The following is a 22,933-nucleotide window of genomic DNA, read 5'->3' on the forward strand; positions in this document are numbered from 1 at the left end:
AACAAGATATGGGTCTGCTGGTAGGTAAAACTAGCACTGAGAGATAAAAGAAACTATGGGAAACATTCTACTGATTGATGAATAGAAAAAAGATATTTGCCTTTTACAAACAAACTGTAGGTTTGCTGATAAATTAAATTGGATATTGAAAGATTAAAGAAGCAATGCGGAAAACCACGAATTCTATAAGAATTAAAAATTAAAAGAGGGGCTGTACATTAGAGGGGAATCTCAGATATCAGGCATGCTGGGGAGTCTGTGCCTCTCAAGTACCTCAGCCCAAGAGGAAAGAGAAGGAAATGTGGCCGGAAACATAAGATAAAAAGGATGCTGCATCCTCCAAAAATTTGAGAGATCCCAGGGGAATGGCCTATGGCCTCTCCCTTTATTTGAATAAAGCAAAAAGGACTCCTCTGTCTCCGTTTCGGACATAAACCTCTGGTGTTTGTGGATTCATTTTCCTGCCATGGGTAAGGAAGGGGGCTGAGCAGGGCGGTCCCGAGCCCAGCGGGGCCTGCCGGTGCCTCCCGAGGCCGCGGCCGCTCTGGCAGCGGCACCGAGGGGCCCCGAGCCGTCGCCAGGGCCGCGCCCCGCGTTTGTTGTAGCAACGGCCGCGATGGCGGCGCGGCCGGCCCTGCCCGACTCGGTGCTGGTGCAGGTGCTGGCGCTGCTGCCGCTGCGGGACCGGCTGCGAGCGGCCAGGTAGGGTCTCCCCGGGCGGGACCGGCCCCCGCCGCTCCCCACGCCCGGCGCTGACTCCCATCGCCTCCCCGCAGGGTGTGCCGGCGGTGGCAGCAGCTGGCGCAGGACCGAGCGGTCTGGACTCATGTGGACCTGAGCCCCCACCGGGTACGGGCCGCCCGTCTGCACTGCGGGGCGGGCGCGGAGAGAGCTCCGCTGTGGGCAGGAGGGATGGGGGGAGGCGGGGTCACCCCACTGTGGACAGACACTGAGGCTGGGGGTCGGTGGCAGAAGCAGGGGAACGGGGGGAACCGCCGCCCTGGGACAGGGTGCCCTTCCCCACGCCATGCCCTGGAACCAGGCTCTTTCCCCCAGATCAGCCGCCGCACGCTGTGGCACCTGGTGCGGCACCGCCTCCCCGACAGCCTGTGCACGCTGCGGATGCGGGGCGCGCCTCGCTCCGGCGGCAAGCAGCGGCTCCTGTCGCCGGCGCTGCTGGCTGCCCTTCGGAAGCGCTGCCCGCAGCTCCACCGGCTGAGCCTGACCGAGACCGACCTCCGCCGTGTCCCGTACGAGAGCATGCCCGCCTCTGTCACCACACTGGAGCTGAGCCTCTGCGACATCCCCGACGCTTGGTTCTGCGTCTCCCCTTCGGTGCCGCCACCGCAGGTACAACACCTCGCTATCCACAGCGTTCCCACCTTTTCTGACCATCATCTTCTTGACATTTCCTCACAGAACCGCTTGAAGACACTGAGCCTTTGCGGCACCTACCGCATCACTGATAGGGGGATCCAGGCAGCAGCTCCACACCTGCAAGAGCTCGAACGCCTGACTCTGCGGCACTGCATCATTGGCGATGCCGCCATGGTGTTCATCGGGCGCCACATGAAGCAGCTCCGCTACCTGGAGATCAGCAATGCCTACTTCCTCACAAACAGGGGGCTGGTCGCTATCGTGACCCTGGAGCACCTGGAGACCCTGTGCCTTGACCTCTATGATTTGGTCTCCCTTGGTACTGTTATCGCTCTGTTGCAAGTGCTGCCTCGCCTGAACCACCTCAAATTAGGTGGAACTTGCTTTGAAGATGAACTGCTCGATAAAATTCAGGAGAATTTTCCACATTGTACCATATCTCACACTCCATGACTGCCTGAAGTGCTATTCCTCCTTAGTACACCTGAAGTGCTCCAATTTTTTTTTAAGCCTATTTTTCTGTACATAGCTTTGGGACAGAATTCCCATTGGCCTTAAAATATTACTTTTTATCATATAAATATAGTAAAGAGCTTGTAATTTACATGACAAGCTTGTTAACAAGCTTTTTGTGGGATTCCCTCCTCCTTGTTTTCCATAGATCAGAGGAATAGGGAAGCTGGAAGCACACCCAGACTTTAGGAATCCCACTGACCAAAATGTGGCTGGGGTGATGACAAATTTAAGCTGTTTTCTCCTCTTTCTGCACTGACAAGGATTAGGCAGCAGCTTAAGGAGTGCAGAATTCAAGGAGTAAAGTGAGGCACCCTTCTGTCACAGAAAAACCAAGCAGCCAAAACCTCACAATTACCAATTCCTTCTCCTTTTCTTCAAATTCAGATCTTCAGGTCAGGCTGGTCATGAGGATTTCTGAACACCTGGTCCCAAGAGCCAGACATCCCTTTTGCCTCCAGGCATTGCTGAGGCTGCTGTTACCTCTGGGTTTTGTTGGCAACCTCCACATTTTCTCATCATCTTTTATTGTCTGCATTCACATCCTCTTCCTTCCCCATCCCCCAATATCCTAACAGCAGAAGACCACCTTAATGTTATTAATTTTTAGTCTATATTTTAAAGCAAATATTGTATTTATTTTTAAAATCTTGCATGCTTTTAACTTTTATTTGAACCTTTGTTTTTTTGGACTTGGTTTTTTTTTTTATTTTATTTTATCCTGCTTCAGAATCTCTCCTGCCCCTTTGGACAGCATTCCTTGTGACAAGAATATCCCACAGGAAACAGCAGGTCAACTAATGCCTCAGATGAACCTTTTCTGCTCTGTTTTCATCCCAAACACCCCTGCCCTCCATTCAACTGCAGCACATACAATAAACCTTTGAGTTTCAGATGGTCCTGGATGGCAGTGACCCTCTCTGTGGTGAAATTCTCACTGCTGCTGGGTGGCCTTTGTGCCCTTGCCTCTCTTTTGTTCCTAAACCCAGTCTCAGGGTAGCTTCAGGGCAAATATCCAAAGATAAAACGTTGCAGCTCTACTTTGGAAAGCATCCCAAGGCTGCTGACTTAGTAACTGGTACTCTATGTTTATCCCAGACAAGGAGATTGACACTGGAGGAATCACCCTTATTAAAATCTCCAGCATTCCATGTTCCAGCACTCTCTGGGATGGGAGGGACACGACAACAGGAAAAGGGAAAATCAAAAACAGTAAAAATCCATCAGTCAGTCAAGGCACAGTGGGATGCAGCAAGAACCTCTATGTTCTGATCTTTGCAATCCTGATGGCACAAGAGAATTTAATATCCACACAGTCACAACATGCCACTTTTCCATTAACTAACTGCTAAACAGGGAACAGCAATTACAAATTGATATGGTGCAAAGTGGAGTGTTTTAGGTTTGGAAGCAGGAGGGGAGCTGTAAATATTGGATGACTATGGGCAAATTAGGGGAATAAGCAACAGAAAGGTCTTTAATCAGCAGTTCTGGTTCTGCTCACCCTCCCCACATACCTGCTTGAAGTTCTTTGGAGAGCTGTTCTTGACCTTTATTTCTTCTGATTTCCAAGTTCAAGGGGTTTCTACTCAGTTCATCTCCATTTCATCTTTTGCTGACTTGTTTCTTCCCCCAACCCCACTTTCGCAGTGTCTATATACACATCAAAGCCCAAATGTTTTTAAAAATACATAATTTTAATGTCCAACAGAGAAAAGTTAAACCTTCAGCAAAGCCAGGACGTGAAACTGGTGTTAGCATCCTGAGAGGAGCAGCAGTCCACAGCCCTCAAAGTGAACAGAAAACTCAGAGAAACCACAAAATTTGGGGTTATCAATCATTGCAGGGAGTGACCAAGCTACTGCTTTGCCTCTTCACACACCAGCTTACATACATGTATGTACTTAATATTCATACCCAGGTGTTCTATCAAACCCAAATCCATTTTATTTTCTTGGTTGAGTGCATCTGCTCGTGCCTTCAGTGGTAATTTCCAAAGTATTTCCTATTTTCCTTTAGGAGCTTGGTACCTTTAGTCTGTGAGCAATCAGCAGTGCCATTCAGCTTTGCCTGCTGACTCTGAGAGGATAAAGGATTCCGTGGAAGACAGAGCTGAGAAGGAAAGTGCTGACAGTAAGCAGGGCGTGTGGCTGCAGCTCTGGCCAGCAACAGCTTCCTCAGCTGCACTTTTGTGGGCTACGCTTCTGCCCGTGGTTTTCAAGTTTGTAGCTGGACTCCACGAGAGAGAAAAAAAATATTAGCATTGTGTGTGGTGCAAATAGCAGCTTGTTCTTGGATGGGGAAGGTCAGTGAAATCTTTCTGTCCTGACAGTTTATTTGAGAGCAGTGGCGTTTTGAACTTGGATCTGCATTTTGGGTGGTTTAGAGCTAGACAAGATGCGTTTCCTTCTTTTGCAAGTACACACTGCCATCGCGTGGTGCGTTCTGTGAGCGCTGGCAGCGCCCCGGTAAAAGTCCTTTCTGTCCTGGCGCTATTAGTGTGGGAGCAGCTGGTGTGGATCCTGAATCTCCGAGGCTGGAAGAATGTGATCCTGCAAATAGCTGGGAAGGAAGATGAATTGTCTCACTTTTGGCGGGGCAACTTATAGGCTGCAAAATAAAAGTGAATTCCAGCACGGCTTCTTTCTTCTCTAGAATGTTTTCCAGGGAACCAACTGCTGAATGTTCTCAGTTTTGTAAGTGGGCTCTGTGAGACTGCAAGGAGAAGGGGAAGGCCAGTGCTTAGTTTTTGTTTTAGGACTGCAGGGTGTGGCTGCTTTTCACAGGGTGCCTGTTTGTGAAGGGTGACCCTTTTCCACAGGAAGGAAAGCCTGGCACTCCAGTGTCCTGGGGCAGATGAGAGGCCAAGGCCGCCCAGAGCTGTCTGTCCTGGCAGTTTTTGTCTGGGAGCAATCCTTGGATGTTCACAGTTTTAGGAGGCAGAATCCTATTTTCAACCACAGGTGCCTGGCAATGGACAGCTCTTTTCCACAAGAAGGAAAGCTCAGAGCACCAGTGTCTTGGGGGCAGCTGAGTAGTGGCCTCTGGGAGTGATCCTCAGTTTTGGGGGCAGGAATCCCAATTTCAGCCATGGAGGCCTGGCCACAAAGAATTACTCTTTTCCACAGGAAGGAAAACCTGGAGCCCCAGTGCCTCAGGGCAGCTGAGAGGCATTCCCATGGCCCTGGCTGTAACCACTCTGGGAGATTGACCCCACTCCCCATCACTCCTGACCCTGCCTATGAATCACTTTGAGTGGATGGCTCCACATCTCAATTACTCTTAGTACCACCTGCCAATCACTGAAGGGCTTATCCCAGGTTTATAGCCCTGCACAGTCAACACAGTCCTCACAGGGCTTATAGCCCTACAGCACAGAGCCCTCGCAGCCTCCACAGCCTTCCCAGCCCTCACAGATTTCCTTGCCCCTATAGAACCCTCAGTTCTTCCAGCCCCCAGAAGCTCCGCAGAACCCCCACACCTCCTGTCTCATCCCCCCTCAGCCCCCACAGACCTCCTTGCCCTCACAGCCCCCCTCAGAGCCCCCACAGGTCTCAGAATCCCGCAGAACTGCACACCGCCTGTCTCATCCCCCCTCAGCTACCCCGGCCCTCACGGCCCCCGCGCACGCGCCCAGCGCCTCACGCCCCCCGGCGCATGCGCGCCCCGCTCCCCGGCCCGTGGCCGCCCGTTCTGCCGTGCCCCGGATGTGGCCCCTGCCCGGGAAAATGGCGGCGCCGGGGCGGGCGGAGGGAGCGGTGTAGCGCCCGGTGGCCTCCCCGCCATGGCGGACCTGGGCCGGCAGCTGCACGAGTACCTCGCGCAGTCCAAGGCGGCTGCTGCCACCGGCCCCAGCGCGGTCCCCGCACCGCCGGCCGCCGGCGGCTCGCAGGAGGAGGCGGGGGACGGCGGCGGGCTGCGGGCCTGGCTGGGGGCGCTGAACCCGTTGCCGGCGGGCTCTCCCCCGGGCGCCACGGTGTGGCCTTGGACGGGAGAGGAGGACCCGTGGCTGCTGGGGCTGTCGCGCTGGCAGCGGCTGGCGGGCAGCGGGCTGTGCGTGCTTCTGGCCGCGCTGTGCTTCGGGCTGGCCGGGCTGTGCGTGCCGCTGCTGCTGCTGCGCGCCCGCAAGTTCGCGCTGCTCTGGTCGCTGGGCTCGCTGTGCGCGCTGGGCGCCGCCGCGCTGCTGCGCGGGCCCGCCCGGCTGCTGCGGGAGCCCGGCCGCGGGGCGCTGCTCTACCTCGGGGCGCTCTTCGGGACGCTGTACGCCGCGCTGGCGCTGCACAGTACCGCGCTCACGGTGCTGGGCGCCGCCGCGCAGCTCGGCACGGCCGCGGCCGCGCTCCTGGCCGCGCTGCCCGGCGGTGCCGCCGGCCTGCGCCGCCTCGCCGGGCTGCTCCGCGCCGCCGTGTGCGGCCGGGGCAAGACTCTGCCGCTGTGAGCCCGGCTTGCTGTGAGCCCGGCTTGCTGTGAGCCCGGCTCTGCCGCTGTGAGCCCGGCTTGGTGTGAGCCCGGCTCTGCGGCCGCACCGAGGGAGGAGCGGGATTTCCTCGCACACGGACCCAAAGCCAGCCGACTCCACACGGGGACGCCGCTTCTCTTGGCCTCCTCCGCGTCCTGTCAGGTTTTCCCCGCCGTCGCTCGAGGAGCAGCAGCAGGGCTGGCGCCCGGAGCGGCCCCGGTGGCTCGGGGCTGTAGGTGCTGTGTGTGCTGTCAGCCTGCCGAGCCTCCCCGAGCTCGTTGTTTGCCTTACCGCGCTGTCAGCTCGGTGGCCATGGCTTGGCACCGCTGCACCTCTCGGGGGAGCTGGCAGCATCGCTTCTACCTCCAGCGTGGGACCATGCGGCTGCTGCAGCGGCTGCTGCAGCCCGAGATCGGAGCCGATGCGGTGCCATTACGGACTTGAGGAGCAGCTGAGGATGCTGAAACCCGAGGATGATTTAGCAAAATGCCATCGAGTCTGGGGGAGAACACTGAAAATTTAACTGGTATTACCTCCTTTTGTGCTGACCCCTACACTATGGACGTACAGTTTTTGCTGTCACCTCAGACCACTGGTGAATATGAAGACTGTGGCCATTGAACTTCATTTCTCTCTAAAAAACAGCTTTAAAATAACCAGCCAGTAAGTGAAATAAACTTTCCTGGGGCTGTGGGTCACAAGCCCATAAGTGTAATGGGAGGGGGCGTTCCTGCATGATGAGGAGAGGGTGCAAAGTGCCGATATTAGTTAAGAGCATTGGCGTTTGCAGGTTCCCTACAGCTGCTGTGGGCTTTAAAAGGGTAGCTTCACCTTTTAGAACTTTATTTTTGTGTAGATACATTGCTCTCTGAACTTGGGCAGGAGTTGCTTACTTGTCACAACCTGACCTTCAAAAATAGATTTGCCAGTAACTGGAGCTGCCTTAGGAGGGTGCAGAATTCAGGCTGGCAGAGCTGGGTGCTCCGGTTTGGGCCGTGCAAGGAGATGGGACAATGGAGCCTCATCTGCACAGAGCCCCCCGTGAGTATCACACTGAGCATTTGTGCCTCGTGGAGAAAATAAAGCCATTGCAATACTTACCTGCTATCGCTATTTAGTTTTAATATATCCACCAAATACTTTTCTGAATTAAACTGAAATTGTTAAAGGGGTTATTAAGTGTACACAGATTGCTTTAATAAAACTATTTGTGTCCAGTTGTCAGTATAGACATTTCACTAATGGTCACTTTTTTTTCCATTAAGGATTTCCATCAGAGCTGTCAGAATAGCATTAAATTAGCTCTCTTATTTTAACAATCTCTAAGTTACAGTACATAAATTTTTTTCATTCCTAACAGCAGTGTAAAATTAAATCTGGGACAACTTCTGAACTAACAGGTAGAGCATAAGAGTCTGTGTACAGCACTGATAAAAGAACATGACCTGAGGAATACAGAAGTATATTCCCATTAAATAACTGTGAACATTACCCAGCAATAGTGGGTCATGGTATCCCAGACTGGGAAGCTGCTTCTGTCTCTTCTACTGTGCTGTTACCTTGTAAGACTTTGTAGAAAATATATCTTAATTATCAAATTTTCTTAGAACTTTTTGGGCATATGATTGTGAAATACTTCAAAATACCATTTGAAATGCTGCCCCTTGAAGAATATTACTTAACACTACCATAATAGTTCAAGGAATTAACCAATCATCAGAGGAAATACAAGTTGTCTAGAAACAGGTGGGTTTTCTCTTGTTAGGGACACTTTAACTTGTTTTGCTAGGGAACTGTGGTTTAATTAAAGACTAAAGCTTATCCTGTAACTCATATTCTGAGCATTAGATCTCCTTTAGCCCCTTTCCTCTTTGCCAATGATTAAATAATTTGTATTTATCATTAAAACTTTAGGACAAATCCTAACTCTCAGACATATATGCCCAAAGTCCTTCAGACGGAGCTAAAAAGCATTTTTTTCTCAAGGGACAATCTGTCATATCATAGGCATCTCAATTATTTCCAGTTAATTCCTTTAGGAGTGTTCTATCTCTCCTGAGCCCCATTACAAGGATTTTACAGGCTAATGATGAGTTACAATTTTCAAATGCCTTTTTATACACCACAAATTAAAAACCAAGTAAAAAAAGGTCCTTGTGACTGACTGTACTAAGAGAACAACAGTTAAGCTTCTGTGCTTTGATGTCCTTAAGATGGGACATTGCACTTGAGCCAGTCTTTGGTAGTAGACCTGCCTATGAGAAGATGCAACAGCTGCAGAAGCCTCTAGAACTAAGTCTCATCCTGATTATAACCTGAAATTCAAGGCAGGAGAGATGGAAGCCTAGTAGTTATTTTTTATTATATGCTCTAGTTTTAATGTAGGGCCTTGCTGAGGGGTAGCTGTAGAGCACGTACTTACATGGTAACATTTTCACTGAGGCTTTAGATACTAAAGGAGCCTCTTGATAATGTGGCTGGAGATGATTAATTCGAATGATTTATGGGGAAAACAAACTCATGGTTGGTAAGGAGCTTTATTATGAAATGTGGGAAATGGGAATAACCCCTCCTCCTCATTTCCCTCCTTTAGTAAAACCAGGTAACAATATTCTAAAGAGACACTTTAAAAACTTTGTATGGAAGTGATGAATTGCACTTCAGCAATTAATGCACCAGACTCTGCTGAACACCCATAGCTTTAAACAATCTGTCACACAGCTGCTGTAAAACATACCAATCACGCTGCTAAACTTTCTTCCTCAGTTTCTATAAACAGATGCTGTTTTGAACAAAAATCCGTGGCTGGCCAGGTGAAGTGTAGAATACCAGTCTTTGCTGTGATGTCTGTCTTGCAATCCAAGTTTTATGTAACTCACACTATGTCTTTGACAACTTGTTCTAAATACTATTCCACTCTTTTCTGTTTCAGGAAGGCAGGCTAGCAAGCAGTGGTGATGGCCTGCATTCTGGAATTTTAACATCAGCACCATTGTAATCTGTAGACATCTGTGGAAGTGAAACTTCTCTGTACATGATAACCAAAAAACTAGGAATTGGCTCTCCAAATTGCAAATGGCTGAGATTTCAGGAGGTAGTACTGTTGCTCCATCTGAAACACAAGTTGGCCTAAATACAACCCTCTCTAGGAATAGGTGAGTAAAGAATCACACACTGTTGATTTTTTTTTTTTTGTTAATTTTTGCGCAAATTACATTCTGTATTCATACAAAACCAACGTAACTCTTTGACAAACTGTACATATAGAAACAAGTTTCTGTCTGGAGGTGAACTGAAATCTGTGGAGATATTCCATGTTCCACAACACTTAAAAGAAATTCCAGCTCTTGACAAAACAAGGAAGTGAGGGGAATGGGAATGGAAAGAACAAAACAAAGCTAGCCACAATATTGCAGCTAGAGGCAAATGACTGATTTAGGAAAAGAAAGACCCTTGTTAGGAACTAATGCACATTCAGTTATCCCAGTTAAGAATCCAGGTTCGTGGCATTGCAGGTGAGTGAGTCCAGAGTAGCAGTCTATTTAAATATTGTCCCACAAGGACTGGGCATGACCCAGTCAAAGCCTCTTCTATCGGCCTCGTCCACCCCGAGATCCTCCTCTCCGGGACTGGCCAGAGTTCATGTTATTTCCTCTTCCCCAATTGCTGCCGCTCCTTCCTCCTCGAGAAGGGTTGTTGACTCCCCCAGGGCCTCCACCAAAGCCTTCATCCCTGTGGAATCCATCATGGTGGTCTCCATCTAGAGAACTGGACCTGCCAGATTTTGGTGCTCTCTGTGAAGGTCCTGAGTTTCCTCGTCCTGCAAAGGAAGCACAACCAGTTACTGGTGTAAGTCTGAGCCGGGGCCCTTCTCAGATGTGCCATACATTGAGCTGGTTCTGCTGTGGTGACATCATTCCTGAAACAGCTGTAGCTGACACCTGCAATTTTATGCCTCCTCCCTCAGTACAATTTTCTTAAACAGATTTAGTCTCTTCATTACAGTTCAGAAAACAGACATCAATCAAGCAATTCCTTGGGAATTAAAGGAACTTATTTTTGATACTGTCAGCAGTCACTGAAATGAAGTTAGGATAGTCATAGCTTTGCCTCCAAACTGCCAGTTCTTGTGCTTCAACACTATCTGTGGTTCTCTCTATGTTTTTATTGCAAAATACTTTTTAAAAATCCTAAACAAAGACATTGCACTGACAAACTGAGAAAGTTGAGGCTGATGGTGAAGATCATCAGTAACATTACTGTTTTGCTCAATTTTTTGCTAAAAATAATGGAAAAATGCTTTATTATACTACTAATGAGGAACATAAACTACTCAAGCTCTTACTGCTAGGAATAGAATTTTCTAATTCTTACATACCTTTTTGGTTTTCATATGTTTGATATGAACATTAAAAAACCCAACCCAATTCATTAACCTAAAATAAGCAGCAGTATTTTGAAAAAAACAAAACCAGTGGTAACCTTAAGGACACATGCTACAGCTAAAAGCAGATATTTTTTGCTGCACTTTAGCAAGAGTGATTTTTGTTGACTGTGATTGGTTCCATGTAAAACAATCATGAAATTGTTTCACAGAAATATTAATCAAGTTTAAGTCTTCAAATGACTTTACCAATACAACTGAAGGTGACATAGCCCACATATGAAAAAGTATTGTTTATGGTTTGTTTATCAGTTTTCTGCTATCATTCTAAACTTTCTTTAGCATATTATGAGTTAATTACCATACTTGTGCCTGGCCAATTGTTTTGACTTTAATAAAGAATCTGGTAGAGTTACCAAAATCATTACTGAAGCTGGGAAAGGTTTGATAGATGCTGGCTAAATTGAGAACTACAACATGTGGATATGGAAAGAAAAATACTGGTAAAGAAGTTTATCAGCAGAGTTTTAGTCAAAAGATCTGTGAAGGAATGATAAAAGCTGTTAATGCTACTCTGGAAATAGAGTCCAGGCAGAGGAGGAGTGATATGCAGTTCAAACTGAATGAGTTTTGGGACAATGGTGAGAAAAATGGGATGGGATTCAGTGTTCAGTAGCATCAGAGACAAAGCTGTGCAGTCTAACAACAAATTCAGCTGCAGGCTGCCAGCTCAGCATCTGGAAACAAATGAGGATGTTTGTCACTGATCACTACCTGACAGTGGGTAGTTAATGTGAGGACACTACACAAGAGAACAGAAGTCCTGAGATCTGTAAGACACAGGATCAAGAACTGGTGTGATGCTAACAGGACTGACTCCAAAAGAATGTTTTGTGGGTTACAATAGCATGTGGCCACTTAGAGAGAACTACAGCACCAGGAACTATTAGGAAAGAATGGAGAAAGTGGAACAAATCCATGAGAACTGTAGAAATCCATGGTTACACCACATCTTAAATAGTGTGTGCAATTCCTAGTTACCTCAGTTAATTTAGAAAAGGATCATTTAAAACTCAACTCAATAGTACATACAGAGTAACAAGGATAGTAAAAGATACAGAACAATTTCTAAAAAGAATAAATAGACCAGAGCTCTGACTTGGAGAAGAGCTGGCTCATGCTGCAAGTGGTGGAGTTCAGTGTAATCAGAGGTTGGCATTCAGTAATAACAGGAACCAGCATTCAACTCAGTTGCAATACAAGACATCAAATTAAATTAGTGAATGATAAGCACAGATTAAGGGAAAAAACATTTTCCCTCCTCTTTTTTTAAAAAATCATGTTCTACTGTAATTAAGTTTTGGAGGTGTGTCCATGGATGTTGTGTATATCAAAAGTTTATATGATTCTTAAAGCAATTAGATAAGTACACAAAAGGTAACTAGAAAGCCATTAAATATGAAAATAGTATTTTAGCAAGTCAGATTTTCAGAGGTTTAGAGAGCACTTCAGGGACATATCACTCCAGGCTCTATGTTCTTGTACTTGAGTTAAAGAATAACATCACAAGCATTAATATTAGTAAACAATTATTCTGAAAATGAGGGCGAAAAATGCTCTCAATGAGTTTTCCAGCTGGAGTAACAAGGAATCAAAAACCAACTACTTTTGAACAGGGCAATAAAGAAGTGGATTCTTCAGTGCTAGAGTCAAGATTTGGATTTGATGTTTGAAAATCCCTCTGTTCCTATGACACTGGTCTTTAACTTCCCAGCTGGTAAATTCAAATATTCACCAGCTCAGCTTTATCCCCTCTGAACGAGAAGTTCTGGATAAAGTTAATGCTGAAAACACATGCCATTGTTATGAAGGGTTCCAGTCAAAGGGGCTTTTTACCTTTGCCCCTGTCCTCTGGAGGGCCCCCTGGAGCATCCATGTCTCTGTGGTCAGAGGTTCCCGGCCCGTCGTGCCAGGGACGTTTCCGTGGTGGCAGAGAGGCCATGTCCATGCCCTGGAGTGAAGAGGAACGTTCTCTGTTGGCTGGAGAGTGCCCATCGTGAGGAGGGTGGTCTGGACGAGGACCTGTGCATGAAAACACAGGATAAGTAATGTTCAATGGATCATTATTCCTCATTTTTGAAGACAGCCACATAAATTCACAAAGTACCCACACTGCTTGAAGTTAGAATTATGTAAAACTTCTCCTCTGCCCCATTTTTTAGTAAAAAAGCTAAAGGTAAAACAGATTTTAAAGAGGATGGGAAAGAAAACAGGCAGATGCAAAGTCTTCTTTCCAGTATGAAATACTTTTATATATTTTAGAAACAATCACATCTTCATGTATTTGTCATTTGTGCTTTGTTTCCCATGACATTCTACAGGTCTGTCTTACCCCATATGGGGGTTGCCTTTAGTAACATAACTGTAAATATAAGCTGTCAGACATTGCAGCTGAAAAGATACCAACATAGAGAAAGATGACTTTTGGAATTAATATACATATTAAAAAAAAATCCATAACATATGATTCAGTCATCCAGAGGTGACAATTGCCTGGGCAGTTCTGGACTGTACAATAACACAACTGAAAATCAAGGCTTTGAGGCCACAATTACTTTTGTTCAGTAAGACAGCTGTATTTAGAGCCACTTAAATTCTGTATAGTTATTTTTTCCTAAATTTAAAAGACCAAAGAACTGCATTTGGCTTTTCTCATGGAAACATACTGGTAACACAAATGGGGTAGAGGAAAAAGACACTATTTCAAAATATTTTTTAAAGTTATTATATTGTGGAAGTTTACAAACCTCCCCAATTTTTTTTACCTGGTTCTCTGTTTCCATCCCAGGATTCTGGTTTCCTCCCTCCTTCAAAGCGTGGGAATTCATCTGGAGTAGGAAGCAAACCCTTCCGAGCTCCTGAGCAGTAAGAGAAGCAGGGGACAGGAGTGAGAAAAGACATTGTATTCATGGAAATAATGTCATCTGCTCAAGAAATGCCTTTCCTTCCTTATCCTTGTATTTCTGTGTGGAACAACATTCCTTCTCCTTACCTCTTGGAGCACCTCGACCTCGCCCCCGAGCACCATGGTCCCTTCCTCTGGAGTTTTCATCAGGAGAGTCAAAAGCATCATCTGGCCCAAAATCTTCAGGGCCAGGAAAGCCATCTCTGCCCCTGGGTCCCCGGCCCTCGTGTCTCGAGGGTCCTCCTCTTCGGAAGCTACAAGAAAGAACATGATACAAATGTGGTTTTTAGGCATCACTGAGTCAGCTTCAGTTTAATTATCTACTCATTTCTAAACTGTTTCACTCAATGCTACAGCACATACAGTTACTAGGACAGGATTTGTAGGTGGGAAAGTGCTTGTTACTGCCTTTGAGCACTTTGATAGTAAGCTTTGTAATTTTCTTCTCATAGTTCCTTCCACTGATTATGTTGGCTTTTCATACAAGAAAAATATTATTAAACATACTGCATTCATTTAATGAAAAGGTGGGAAAAACAACTGATGAGTGATGATAGATACAAGGTGAGGTGAGGCAAGGAAAAGTATAAGTGAATTCCCCCTAACTCTGATGGTCTTACATTCCCATTCCATTTCTTTCTTTCCATTTCCATGATAAAACAAAATGAAAACATAGAAACAATGAGAGTCGTGGCTATAACAAAACATTACAGGATCTCATTCCTATTAATTCTATTATTCTTTTGCCAGACAATTTTCTTTTTCATTCCATTCTTCAAAGTTTACAATTTTAGCAAATGCATCTAGACTGCCCTTGGATCTGTAGGCACAGTGATGGCTGAACAGAGCACAGTGGCATTCTGCAACCTGAAGCAGTATCCAACTGCAGAATTTTGTGTAATTATGACCTGAAGCTGATAAATACTGTCTAGTAAGTACCAATGGCATCTTCAGGAATTTGCTACAACTGGGTTCTGCACTGCATCTAAGCTGAGTACAACTCGTCCAGCGCCGCACTGGGGGCATGGACAGCTCTTCAGAGAGGAGAATGGCTCTTGCTGAGCTGTCAGTGCCATGTCAGGTAAGCCTGCAGCTGGCTGTGTGAGTAACTACAGTTCTGTTCCTGGCATGAGCAGTTCAAACACCTGGAGTGTTTGCAAAGCACAGCCCTGCTGTGTGAGGGCTGCGCTGCAAAGGCTGCCTGGCTGTCACAGCCTGGCTCAGGTGTTCAGGTGTGCCACCCCACGCTGCTCTGCCCACCCTCAGTGGCAGCACACTCCTTGCCCAGTCACAGGTGCCTCCCCCCTCCCCACTGTTCCCAGTTCCACACTGGCTGAACTGGAAGCACCGCAGTGTTCCCATGGTGTTGGCTGTGTGCAGCATCCCCTTCCCCGGCTCATTAACGACACAGTGCATCCTATTACAAGCAAAACTTTAGATACTTTTATTTAGAATTTTAACAACATTAACCTTTTAATTACAAATTTAAATATTTTAACAGTAGTCATAACACAATACAATATTTTTAAACTTTTACATTGTTTTTAATAAAAAACAATAGGTCTGTCTCCACCTCCCAGAAAACAAACACAATACAGAGAGGAGGCTGCTGTGCCTGTACAGGTACAACAGTGGATGGAGGAGTGCTTTGTATGGCCCATGAACCATTCACATTAACCTGGATGGTTTGGGAAAACAAACTCAACAGTTTCAGGTACAAATGGTTCAAATAATCACAGAGCAATATTGTTTAGCCTTGAAACAGCACAGTCCTCTAGAGGTTTCTTAGAGGGCCTCCTGCTTTAATACTGATATGGTGTGATTTGACTTAGCTTGGAAATCACCAAGATTTTCAACAAGAGGCCCCAGGGCTGCAGGAACAGGGCCTTTCCTATTTCAGGCAACTCAGGGACACAGCTGAGTTTTGAAATCTACGATACCTATGCCTGACACAGCCACAGCTCCTAATATTGTGTTATGGATATCCTTATTTGCCTTTTCACATCAGTCACACATCAAACCCTGCCTTGCATCGGGTTCAGTTCCTGTTTGACTGCTCTCACATCTTCTTCCCCGAGGCCTAGGACCTTATTGTACACAACTACACACTGTGCAGATTAGCAGGCAGGAAGAGGCAGGTCTCTGCAGTAGAAGCATCATGTTGATATGCACAGGTAGAGTAAGAACAGGACAGGGATGAAAAGGATGGGAAATTAGAGAGAAACACACATACACACATTTGCCTCTCATGCTTGATCAAACCAGTTACAATCTTAGTTTCAAACCAAGTCAGCTAAACAAATGGTTGGGATTAAGTCCACCACAGCATCTGCAGTAAATGGCATCTAGTTCACCTTCATTCCAAGAAAATCATCAAATTTACAAGCACAGTGAGCCTTTTAGAGCCCTGTGCCATTTAATTCAAACTTTCTGGGCAAACACTTGTACTCTGATAAATAAAATACTTAGATTTACAGGTCACAAGGTTCTTGTTTCCCTTCCTGAAACTTTTTTTTTTTAAAATCAGGACCATAATAAAATATTTTCCAGTCCCTAAGCATTTAATATAAGATTTGAAAAATCTCCACTGAGCTTCTAAAAGTCTTGTCTGCTGTGTCTCTTAGAGTTCTGTGATGCAGACCATTGGACCACTGGACCATCCAACTGGATTTTCTCTAGCTTTACTTTTAAAAAATGGCTTTAATTGTTACCTTCTTTTAGTTACAGTTCATTTCTTTTCATACTCTTCACACAAAAGGAAGTTACATCTTACAGAGCTAGGTAGAAAATAGCTAAAAGAAGAGCTGTATAGATGCAAAGTAAAAGGAATGTAAGAAAATGATTAAAAAGGCAACTAAAACACACAAAATTCACATTATGTGGAGACCACAGCATATTTGTACAAGCACACATTCTTATACATAGAGGGTTGGTGGTCAGTGAGAGGCATAGACCTTGGAGGCCAAATTTCACTTAATTAAACTAACATAAATCTGGAGCAATTTTGCTGATAGTTAATCTCAGAGACAGCATTAATTCCTCCATATTTATATTGGCAGCTAAAAATAAATTTATCCCTTTGTGATTTATTCGGAGATTGCGAGCAATGACAAGGACATTGCTGTAAATCGGATTATTTTTGAGTTCTTCACTTGGCATTAAGAAATAAGTCAGATAGAGAAATAAAATTTCTACAAGCAAACGCATGAAAAAATAGTCTCGACAGTCCAACAGATGCTGTGACTCTGTCCCTTCTATCTGGCAGTCAGATCATTGTTCCTGCTCCTTACAAGGACATTGCATCTCATCCTACAGTCTCTACAGTCATGCTGTAGTTTGTGACTGGAGACAGAATCTCAAAATCCACTTCTAGTGTTCAAAAGTTTGTCACTTTAACCTTTAAGTCTCCTCTCAATTTTCATCAAAACGGTCTCAGGTCTTCATCCTGTGTCACTGGATCTTCTCTACAAACTTTCCCCCTTCTCTTTACTTACTGTTTAAAGACATGGAAGCTGCTGTGTACAATGACCATTTTTCAAGTTTTCTTCTATTACTGAATGATTTTTATGGACTCTATACTCAGGTATATTAGAGTTTTCATTTCCTTATTGGTTTCCAGTTTATAAATCTGAAACAGATAGACTCCTTAATGAAAAGGAAACCAGGAATAAAAGGGTTCCCTCCATTTACCCTTCAACCCAAGAAAGAGAAACGGATTTATTCTTACCTCTCATCTCGCCTGCCTCGGAAGCGCGCCTCCTCAGGATCCCGTGGGTATCTGTCATCCGAAGGTCTCCGTCCTTCCCAAGCACCGGGAGGCCCACGGTTGGAACCGCCTCCTTCGAATTCCCTGTGGTCAGGAGGGAAGGGAGGCCCAGGTCCGCCTCGCCTCCATTTCTCCTCCTGCAGCGGGGGGCCTCCTCTCCCCTCGAACTCCCGCAGCCGATGGCCGAATCTCTTGTCCGGGTGGAAGTCGTCGCGGAAGTCGTCGGGCCGCTCGAAGTCGTCGTGGAAGTCGGGGTGAGGGCCGCGCCTGTCGGGCATGCCCCTGCCGTCCCTGCCGTCGCTCCAGTCCTGCCCCCCGCGGAACAGGCCCCTGTCCGGCCCGTGCTCGGGGCCGCCGCTGTTCTGCTCGTGCCGCCGCTCCGACAGCGGGCCCAGGTGATGGTTGGGGGGCCCGCGGGCATCGCCTTCGGGGACAAACACAGCATCAGCAACAACTTCAGACGCTTCTACAAAGCATTTGGGATACCTTTCATGTTCAACAGGCTTTCTGGGAAATCCTTTCCTGTGTATGCCAGCCCACATCCATGGAAGCTGTTCTCCCAGCCATTTCCCCCTGGGTGCACTGCACTGGCACAGCCCCTCACAGGACAGGCAATAGAATTCATTACCTTTATTAAGGCCAGGACCTTGGTTGTGAGGGCCCAGACGACCTTGTCCTCCTTGCTGCCCCAGGCCTGGTATCAGAGGAGGAGGACCTGGGTTCTGGCCATCCTGTGAGCATGTAAGAAGAAAAGCCACGTGAATTGCCATGTGTAATTAAACATTTTTGTAAAAGTGCAAAACAATTTTCTTCCCATAAAATCTGTATCTGCACAGACTGTACAACAGAAACAGCTCATTTTCCAATGGTTTCAGCCTCAGTAATGCTTCAGTCACTGAGAAACACCATTTTATAGGAAACAGCATTTCAGGTATCCACATTTTACCTGCTACAGCCAAAGATGATAAAGTTCATATTCTTTCAGAGTATGAATATTCTGTAACTATGTATTGAATTTATTGAGTATTTGATACAAATATTCTATTCCTCTAGATGAGGAAAATGTGTAAATTTGTTTGAAAAATTTACCAGGTACTGATTTATAGGCAGTTAAAGAGCTTCACAGACCAAAGACTTCATTTAGAAATGAACAAAAACCAGAAATTATATATATATAAAAGTATCAAGAATGTTGGGATGAAGAACAACAACAGGGCCATAAGAGAACCCCTTTTCTAAACTTTTGCAAGCTGTTAATATGGAAATACATGAGTTTTAATTTTAACATGATAGCAAAGTTCATTTTTCTTCATTTAGGATTAAAAAAATCAGAGTGGGCAGAGTTTTGTGTGCTTTATGTGATCCCAAGGGGAAAAAAAGCATATTAAGTGCCTTTTGGTATTTTGTATCATTTTGTGAATTTTAAAGAATAAAACAATGCTTTTTAAATTCAGCTGCTGTCATAGACTCATCAAAGATTTTGACAGGTACCAAATTTATAGGACCTGCTATGGTGACACTGGTTAGAAAACTGTGTTTGGACAATGCTCTGATTCTGCCTTCCAACAGCACAGGCCTGACAAAAAGTCCTCATTTGGAGTTTGTGCTTGACTGGAACTGAAAAGGGACATGTACAGAATTTACACTGCAGCTATAAAATCCAATAACAAAAATATGAACCAGACAGAGCTGAAACCTGCAGGACTGCAATACAAAGCTTGCTTATGCTGACATGACCAAAAACCCTTACCAGAAACCCTAAAAATGTAATTTTTTCCTAGACATGTCAAGTATGCAAGATTTAGACTTGGCCTTCACACTGACTTGTTAAAACCCCTCCAGACTGCAGCCTGGAAATATTTAAAGACCTGTACTCCTGCAATCACTGGACCATAACACTGCTTAACTTCTCCATGAATCAAAGTGAAATAATTTTAATGCTCTAAATTTATTTTGGAGAAACACTACCTTTTTTTTTCTGGTTGCAGAGAAGCAGAAAGTGTATTTGTGCATTTACTTCATCACATCTTGAAATATCATTTTAAATTAAAAATTTATATTCAACTGCAATGTAGGTGATAAACACAAGAAAGCACACAAATATGTACTACAAACTTAATAGTTGCATTGAGTAATTTTGTAAGAATGTTGGAAAAATAAGCAAAATAAAAGATCTGGCTTAATGCCCATTAAAAAAACAAAACAAAACAAAACCAAACAAACCAAAATCCCCAAAAATATTTTCCTAGTGATGGAATGTTGACTTGAGTCCAGAACAAATCCATCCTCTGATTAGGTAAGAGCCAGCTATCACAGTGATTCTGCTGTTCCTGACCAAAACCCTGCTGGAGTTCCAGGATTTCCCATATATTTAGCAGATGCTTGCTTAAAATAAATTTTATGGAACTTCTTCCATTTATGGAAGTGTTTAACCAAAGCAGCAGTTTTTAGCACTCAGTAAATAACTCTCCTTGGCAGAAACCTTGATTACAAACAAACTGTGCTTTACCAAGCTGTGAACACAGAGCCCTAGATCTGCATTTTCATGGGATTTTTGTTTCAAATTAATCCCAGGCCTCAAACTGCTTGAACTGGAAAATATGCAGAGTTTAGAAAGAGGTACTTTACTAAAAGCTGAAAATGGCCTTGTGCATCCCAGCAAATCTCTGCTTCCAGGGTACAGCCAGTGCAGGTAACAGTGATATCTCATATGGAGATTAACCCTTACAATTATGTATATTTGTTGTGTATTAATGTCACAAACCCTTAATGAAGCAGATATTCACACACTACTGCTACTGGAAAGGAAGACAAGTGATTTGTACAAATTTACAGAAGAAAAAAGCCAAATCCAGAACACAAAACAAACTAAAGTCTATTGTTAAAAAAATTTAAAAAATCACAGATTGGGCTTTTTCAAACAGGAATTACTACTGTATTCATACTACAAAGAAGTAAAATGGAGCAAAACCTTATGACATTATGAATTTGAAAATACAATAATTTTTAAAAGCCATCACCATACTAAAGGTGCAGCACAAGGAAGGTAGAATAGTCTAAAACACCTCACTATGTAATTTTTAAAGTATCTGTAAAAGCCTTTAAGATAGCAGTATCCAAAGAAAATAACCAACCACCTGTCAAAAGCAGCCTACTGAATTCCAAACAGTGTCAGTGGCAAGGGCAGACAAGGACAGCCCTCCACAAACATGGTAATTGTTCTCAAAGAAAAATGAGTCTCCCTGCCATAGCAATAAGAAACAACTCTGCTGGTTTAAGTTACACAGTTGGGGATCCAACACTGTTTGTGTAACTTGGATACTTTGGAAATCTCAGCAACACTGGCACATTAACAGCCTTCTGGAGAGAATTACTGATTTGTAAGGAAAAAAATATTCAAATAAACCCACAACTTGTGGGCTGCTCTGCTTCAATCTGAAAGGAATCCCTGAGCTAAGCTCATTTGAATATTCAGTTCCTCATTGTGATTGGTACTGGACTATACATTAAGTACTCTGCATGTCTAAAGTTTTGACAGAAACTATTGTGTGCAAGTCTAAAAAAGACAATTCTGGTTAAAAAACACACCACACTTTTTTCAGTCAAGTAGGTTTTTTTTCCAAATTTTCCTTTTAAAATTCACCTAGAACTGAAGAAAGTTGAGACAAAGTACAGAACTGGTGCTCTCCAGTTAGGAACTTAGGAGAGGCAATAACCACAGAGAGCTCTGTGTGATGTGTAGTAGAGCAGAAAATGGAAGTGCTGTGTCCCTCTGTATCCCTCCCCACTTAGAATCAACTGTTAAGTGCAGCCAGACCTAAGCTGGTTCCAGGTGTGTCAGCATCTATGGCAAATCCATCCCATAGTTTGGATTAACTACTCTGGACAACTGACAGTTGGCAACACCTTGCTTTAATTAATACATATGACTTTTCTTATGTTCAGTTGCTTGAAATTTGACTTTTATTAGTCTACTCTCCAGGAAATACCTCACTTAAGATAGATCAGTGTGTTTAATTAAAAAAAAAAAGTAGTCTTTCTTAAAGTTACATATTTTCATAGCAGACTGGTTTCTGTACTACTATTCCCAATAATCCCTTTTCCACAGTTACCTGTCAGAGAATCATGAACAGTTTGGGTTGGAAGTGACCTTAAAGATCCCCCTGCCATGGATAGGGACACCTTCTGCTCTTTCCAAGCTACAGAACCCTTTTTATTACCACTTCAATTTTCCTGAGGCCTCAGTCCTGCAAGGAATAGCCAAGCTGCATTCTCTCAGCCCCTGCTGTGTATTTCTACTGCACAGGCAGCCTCTCTTGGCACATTGTGAATGCTCCCCTTGCTCCAAAGACCCCCACGTACCTGATTGAAGGGGGGACGAGGCCCGTCCCCCAGCAGAGGCGTTTTCTGCTGCTGGAAGGGCAGAGGGCCCTGGGAAGGATGCGGCCCCCTGGAAGGGTTGGGCTGTCCCTGAGGTCCTTGCATGTTTCCTTGAGGCCCCACCAAGGAGCCTTGTGGGGGTCCCTGCTGGCCCTGGGGACCAGGTGGCCCACGCATTTCTTGTGGTGGCCCCAGCATGGAGCCTTGAGGGGGGGGTCCCTGAAGGCCCCGCATCTCCTGCGGACCGTGTCCTAGCAAACCACTTTGCATATGAGGACCTCTCATTTCTTGTGGATGACCCATCATCATCCCTTGTGGATTAGGTCCCTGGTTATCTCTGGGTCCTGGTGGACCCTGCATCCCTCTTGGATTAAGTCCCATCAAAGGCCCTTGAGATATGGGGCCCTGCATCCCTTGAGATCCCGGGGCTCCTTGCATGCCGTGAGGAAGAGGTCCTTGCATTCCTCGTGGACCAGGTGGCCCCTGCATTCCTTGCCCTCCAGGGGGACCCTGAGGGCCCAGGTGACCTTGTGGGCCAGGGGGGCCCTGTGGCCCCAGGTGAGTCTGAGACCCAGGCAGGCCCTGCGGTCCCAAGTGTCCCTGGGGGCCGGCATTACCCTGTGGACCTGGCCCCATTGGCCCATGGGGGCCCGGATGTCTCTGCATTCCTTGATGTCCATGTAAATCCTGAGGCCGTGGCATTCCTTGTGGAGGCCCTTGGGGGCCTGGAGGTCCTTGTGGTCCCATGAACCCTTGTGGACCTCCAGCTCCTTGGTGTAATGGACCTTGAGGTCCTATTTGTCCTTGGGGTCCTGGAGGTCTGAACTGTCCTTGTGGACCAGGAGGTCCCATCTGAGGCATATTCATTGGCATCTGCTGAGGTGGAAGGGGCTGCTGAAACCCTTGAGGCATCTGTGACATTGGGCCTTGCCCTGGGAAAGGCTGAGGTCCATGGAGAGATCCTCCTGGGGGTGGTGGCTGCACTTGCTCAGCTTGCTTTTGTGCAAGTCTCTCAATTTTCAGTTGCTGTTTAAAAAAAGAGACACAGAAAATCAACTAAGCACAGAAGTATGTTACAACTAAAAATCA

The 22,933-nt window shown here is 45.6% G+C and overlaps 3 protein-coding genes across 7 annotated transcripts in view; 2 read left to right on the top strand and 1 right to left on the bottom strand.

Moving 5' to 3' along the window:
* Positions 1–616: 616 nt before the first annotated feature.
* Positions 617–2,783, top strand: LOC306806704 (F-box/LRR-repeat protein 12-like; the record flags this gene model as incomplete). Its single annotated transcript, XM_079315686.1, has 4 exons — positions 617–702; positions 777–849; positions 1,057–1,350; positions 1,420–2,783. 4 exons carry the CDS (start codon positions 617–619, stop codon positions 1,828–1,830), a joined length of 864 nt encoding a protein of 287 aa, XP_079171812.1. The 3' UTR covers positions 1,831–2,783.
* A 2,772-nt stretch (positions 2,784–5,555) lies between these two features.
* On the top strand, positions 5,556–9,390 carry SFT2D3 (SFT2 domain containing 3). The gene is made up of 2 exons (XM_079315268.1): positions 5,556–7,012; positions 9,282–9,390. The coding sequence occupies exon 1, from the start codon at positions 5,675–5,677 to the stop codon at positions 6,326–6,328; it is 654 nt and encodes a 217-aa protein (XP_079171394.1). The 5' UTR covers positions 5,556–5,674; the 3' UTR covers positions 6,329–7,012; positions 9,282–9,390.
* Positions 8,868–22,933, bottom strand: part of WDR33 (WD repeat domain 33) — a 70,144-nt gene continuing 56,078 nt past the window's right edge. For 2 of the 5 annotated variants that reach the window (XR_013775477.1, XR_013775478.1), the window contains exons 16-22: positions 21,827–22,870; positions 18,093–18,195; positions 17,426–17,888; positions 13,786–13,952; positions 13,559–13,651; positions 12,630–12,815; positions 8,868–10,169 (exon numbers count right to left, since the gene is read on the bottom strand). Coding sequence is in view for 1 of the 5 variants with exons in the window: in XM_079315263.1 (XP_079171389.1) it covers positions 9,940–10,169; positions 12,630–12,815; positions 13,559–13,651; positions 13,786–13,952; positions 17,426–17,888; positions 18,093–18,195; positions 21,827–22,870 (2,286 nt within the window). In the remaining 4 variants the exon portion in view is untranslated. Of the gene's footprint in view, positions 10,170–12,629; positions 12,816–13,558; positions 13,652–13,785; positions 13,953–15,118; positions 17,327–17,425; positions 17,889–18,092; positions 18,196–21,826; positions 22,871–22,933 lie in introns of those variants that run through there. The other 3 variants (XR_013775479.1, XR_013775480.1, XM_079315263.1) reach the window with 2 other exon arrangements.

The sequence above is a fragment of the Erithacus rubecula genome, assembly GCF_903797595.1.
Source record: "Erithacus rubecula genome assembly, chromosome: 11".
Lineage (NCBI taxonomy): Eukaryota > Metazoa > Chordata > Aves > Passeriformes > Muscicapidae > Erithacus > Erithacus rubecula.

Coding starts and splice junctions, on each gene's coding strand:
- SFT2D3 (XM_079315268.1), top strand. CDS start 5,675: ATGGCGGACCTGGGCCGGCAGCTGCACGAGTACCTCGCGCAGTCCAAG.